Source organism: Carlito syrichta, unplaced genomic scaffold, assembly GCF_000164805.1.
Source record: "Carlito syrichta isolate Samal-C Ts95f unplaced genomic scaffold, Tarsius_syrichta-2.0.1 Scaffold314770, whole genome shotgun sequence".
Lineage (NCBI taxonomy): Eukaryota > Metazoa > Chordata > Mammalia > Primates > Tarsiidae > Carlito > Carlito syrichta.
Window position 1 is genome coordinate 247,447 of NW_007258866.1, and position 4,958 is coordinate 252,404.

Genomic DNA, 4,958 nt, shown 5'->3' on the forward strand with positions numbered 1-4,958 from the left:
CCGTGCGGCGGAGTTTCTGGGGCTCCAGACGCCCCGAGGCGGCCGCATACTCTGCAACGGGGCGAAATGGGCCAGGACGGAACGGGCCGGGTCAAGACCTCGAGAAAGGAGGTGCCAGAGCAGCCCCGGCCCTGGGGGACGCACACACAGAGCTGGGAGGCAGCGAGACGCGGGGCAGCCAGGTGAGTGCCGGGCCCTGGGTGCAGGTGTGGCGAGGCCTCGGCCTGGCGAGCTGCGGGCGAGCTTGTGGCAGCCCCTCTGGGCGCTCAGCGAGCTTCTGTGGCCCCAGCCAAGCATCACGGGGGGCACGCGGAGCCCTTCTGCCGCCTCGGGGCACGTGGAGGGGTTGACTGGGCACGTTCTCACTCCCCAGGTCACCGGTCTTCAGGTCGTACAAAATCCGCTGCTTAGCGCGCCTGTTTAGTTTTTTGTTCCAATGGTTATTGTTTTTTGGAGTCAGGGTCTCGCTCTGTGGCCCAGGCTGGAGCGCAGTGGCACGATCTCAGCTCACTGCAGCCTCGACCTCCTGTGCTCAAGCGATCCTCCTGCCTCAGCCTCTTGAGTGGCTGGGACTACAGATGTGTGCCACCACGCCCCGCTAAGTTTTAAATTTTTTAGAGACAGTGTCTCACTGTGTTGCCCAGGCCAGTCTCAAACTCCTGGGTTCAGGCGATCCTCCTGCCTCACCCTCCCAAAGTGCTGGGATTACAGGCGTGCCCAAACAACTATAATTTTCTTCTAGAACTTGGAAGTGAAATCCTGCCTGTTTCAGTTTTTCCTGTTCTTTTTGTAATGGCCTGTGCCTGTCTTGTGAACTTGAGTATGGCTTTTGTGTCTCGGATGTTGTAACGCCACATATTCAAGGCCGCCTCCGATTCTCCGCCAAGGCCTCCCGGTCTGCAGCCTGTGTTCGTTCGGGCAGTGAGTGTGTCTGTGAGTTTATGATGAGGTTTGTCTGTGACCCGTCTCCTGTGGGCATGTCCTCCTGGAAAGCCCCGCCACGTCCCAGCTGGGCAGTCCGGACGCGGAAGGCAGTTTTCACCCAACTCCTCAGCCCGGCCTTTCCACGCTCACTTCTCGGGGCCTCAGCTGAGCACCCTGCTCGGATCTCGGGGCTCCTCCCTGCCCACAGCCCGGGCCGACATCCCGATCAGGGCCTCCCAAGCTGACGGCGCTTCTAGACTCCTGGGGGACGATATGGGCCGTTCTCAGGTTCTGACTGTGAGCAGAGACGCCGCTCTGTTCCGGGCCAGGCCCTGAACCCCCGCCCTTGGCGAGTCCCCATCTTTGTGCCCCAGGGACCTCTTGGCTTCTGACCCATGCCCCCCTTGCCTGGCGTTGTCTGGGCTTGGGGCACCCAGAGAGCGTCCTTTCTCGCCTTGCAGTGTGTTGTGTATTTCACGTTTGTTGGTTTGTTTAGAACTGGGGTCACACTATGTGGCCCCAGGCTGGTCTCAAACTTCCAGCCTCAAGCGATCCTCCTGCCTCAGCCTCCCAAAGTGCTGAGATTACAGGCACCAGCCCCTGTGCCCAGCAGATGGCGATTCATTCAGAATCTCCGGGTTGGGGTGTAGAAACGCAGCCTCATGTGTCGTCCATCCTCCGCGGCTGGCTCTTCCACCCTCAAGGCAGCTTCTGAAAGACTAAAAGGGGTGAATTCCTATTTTTGTGGAATACGCCATGTCCATCATGGTAGCCACCAGCCACAGGTAGCTACTTAAATTTAAGTTAGTTCAAATTAAATAAGATTTAGGGCCAAGTGCCACGGCTCATGCCTGTAACCCCAGCACTTTGGGATATTGTGGCGGGAGCATTGCTCGAGCCCAGGAGTTCAAGACCAGCCTGGGCAACATCGTGAGACCCCATCTTTGCAAATGGCACATGCGATGACAAACGCAGATCCTCGGTCTCACCAGCCATGTTTCAGTGGCCGTGTGTGGACGGGGCGAGGCAGAACAGCCCCCTCCCCGCAGCAGGGTCCGTGGGGCCGTGCCCTCCCTGCGGTCCCCCGTGTCCTGACCCCCTTCTCACCCTCACCCAGGTCTATTTTGCCGTCTACACCTTCAAGGCACGGAACCCCAACGAGCTGAGTGTGTCCGCCAATCAGAAGCTGAAGGTCCTCGAGTTCAAAGACGTCACGGGCAACACGGAGTGGTGGCTGGCCGAGGCCAACGGGAAGAAAGGCTACGTTCCATCCAACTACATCCGCAAAGCCGAGTACACCTGAGGCCGCCGCCCCACGCGGCCTTGCCGCCGACACGTCTGCGACACGTCTGCCAGAGGGTTCGTGCTCCGCTGGGCCCCGGCTCGGGGCCGTGTGGCTTAGCCAGGGCGTGGCGAGCCCTGGACGGGTTGTAAACCCCTCATGCTCTAGAATTCCTAGGGTTTGAAACAGACCCCGGGGCTTCATGCGACTTTAGTGACCACAAGGAGGGAGGCGCGTCCGGGCTCAGCCCTTGGAAGCAGCAGCCTCTGGTCGGACGTCCAGCGTCCTGTGTGTGTGCGCAGCGTGTGCCAGCACTGGGAGCCGTGGCTGGCGGTGTGCCGCGCCAAGCCTGGGGGCAAGAGGAGCCTCCAGGAGCCTCTCGGGGCGGCACTCGCACGTGGCCGGGACTGGTCGCATCCCACCCGGCCTGGTGTGTGTCTCACGGCCTCCCTCCTGACTGCTTACGTCCCTGGCACCCTCCCTCCTGTGACTTTCTTTGGCCGCACTCCCAGGCTGGTTGTGCTGCTGTCAACTGCTTCTTCCTTAAAGGAGCGTGGAGGGCCTCTCTTGCTCTGACCTTCACCTGTGGTCCCTTCCCTCGTCGGACACGGTCATGGCACCTTCCTGACAGCCTCTCTCTGCAGTCTGTGTGTGTCTGCCTTCCTCTGTCCCGGAACTCAGTAGCTGACAGGTATTCCCAGAACAGCAGGGCCAGCTCCGTCACCAGGTGAGCTCAGCAGCGAGCAGACCCTGGTCGGGCCTGGTGGAAGACGGATGCCCCCTCCTCGCAGCTCACCACCACTGCCTAGCGACGGCCATGCGTGCAAAAACGTGACACTTGTGACTTATTGGAGTTAGAGTAAGCAGTTCCAGAAGCAGCTGATCCTGGACTCGGAAGTGCAATTTTCCGTCTCGCCACTTGCCTCCTGGCTTCAGAGACGACATCAGAGCCAAGCAGACGCTCAAGTGCCTGATCCAGCCTCCCGCCAGTCTCAGGAAGACGCCGCCACCCCCCATGAAGGCTCTCCCCGAAAGTCTGTTTGGCGGGCTCTTGCTCTTACGAGCTTCCCCGGACGTGAAGCTACCGTGGAAGGGGAGGCGGCGAGTCCTCGAGTCCTGTCTTGCGAGACGGGAGTCAGAACAGCCTTACAGCCCCGCCCCTCCTGGGCGCACACTTGGCCTTAACCTCCTGGGGCTTCGGGAGAACCAGGCCTGTGGACTCGCCACGGCGCCTCTGCCGACTGCGGTCGGACGCAGGAGCGCGAGTCTCCTGTGAAGAGTGTTTCTACTTAGAGATGTTTATATTTAAGTAGCTATTTTATAAATAAAAGCATTTCTAATGGCCATGTTTTCTTGAGTTCCCTCTGTGTCTCACCTGGATGTTTTTCTTGGGCTTCTGGGGGTGCCTTCTTGGCAGTGGTGCCCAGGTTCTGGGAGGACAGGAGAGGCCGGCTGAAGAAACGTAGCTCAGAATTCTTTTCGTCAAGTTTGTCGACAGAATCTCCATGTACTCAAAAATGTCCTGCAGCAGGTCACCTCCATATTTCGAGCCGTCTTGTACTATAAAATTCCAGCAGAACAAGAGCTGGGAGTTCTGAGGGGTGGGGAATTGAAGTGTTGCAGATGTGAAAACTGAGGCACTGGAGACAGGGTCCCACAACCATGGGCCAGGCAGGTGGGGGGCGGGGAGGAGCAGGGCACGTGGCCGAGGTGGGAGTGAGGACAGCATGGGGGTGACAGTGACGCCATCTCCCAGCATTGCTAAGGAGCAGAAAAACGGGGCTGAGGTCAGGCACAGTGGCTCAGCCCTGTAATCCCAGTACTTTGGGAGGCCGAGGCGGGAGGATTGCTTGAGGCCAGGAGTTTGAGACCAGCCTGGGCAACATAGCAAGACCCCATTTCTACAAGAAAAAAAAAAACTTCCAAAATTTAGCTGGGTGTGGCAGCACACACTTGTAGTCCCAGCTGCTCAGGAGGCTGAGGTGAGAGGATCGCCTGAGCCCAGGAGGTCAAGGCTACAGTGAGCCGTGATCATGCCACGGCTCTCCAGCCTGGGCGACAGTGAGACCCGACTTGGAAAAACAGAAAAGGAAACAAGGCTGAATTGATGGAGTGTGTGGGAAAGAAGCTTACAGGTCATTTGGCCTTCATTTCACAGACCAAGAAAACAAGGTCCCCAGACATTCTTACTTGCCCGAGTCGCGCGTCCAGTTTTTGACGGGCTGTGACTTTACCCCTGGCCCTCTGGCACGGGCTGGGTCTTTCTCTCTGCCTCGTGCAGGGCGGCACCGCACAGCTGTGGCCTTGGCAGCTGCCCGACCTACCCTCGGGTCCTGGTTCAAAGCGTGACAGTACAGCTCACCTCACAGAGCTTGGAGGACTCAGTGAGGACCCTGTCCCACAGATCTGCAAGGACCCAGGAGGACGTCACAAAACGGTGGGGAGGACTTGCCAGTGCGCGTCCCCGCAGAAGCATCCTTTGAACAATTGTCCGTGCGTGGAAATACCTTCCCGAGAGCCCAGGAAACCGGGCCAGAGATGACAGCCCCTGGGCGCAGCACAGAAATGACAGATGCATTGAGAGCAGGCAGGACATTTTCATGCTGTGTTTGTCACCCCTGCTGTGACCCCAAGCAGCACAGTGTGGGGAGGAACACTCTCTGCATGGGGGAAGGAAGAAATCGAGCCCTGGAATTTATCTTTCTTCCTGTCTTTTTCTTTTTCTTTTTTTTTTTTTGGAGTCAGTCTCACT

The 4,958-nt window shown here is 58.5% G+C and overlaps 1 protein-coding gene across 1 annotated transcript in view; it reads left to right on the forward strand.

Moving 5' to 3' along the window:
• DNMBP (dynamin binding protein) overlaps nt 1-2,227 on the forward strand; it is a 70,265-nt gene extending 68,038 nt beyond the window's left edge. The window contains exons 15-16 of the mRNA XM_008071869.1: nt 29-182; nt 2,042-2,227. Coding sequence (XP_008070060.1) covers nt 29-182; nt 2,042-2,227 — 340 coding nt within the window. The remainder of the gene's footprint in view (nt 1-28; nt 183-2,041) is intronic.
• The last annotated feature ends 2,731 nt before the right edge of the window (nt 2,228-4,958 follow it).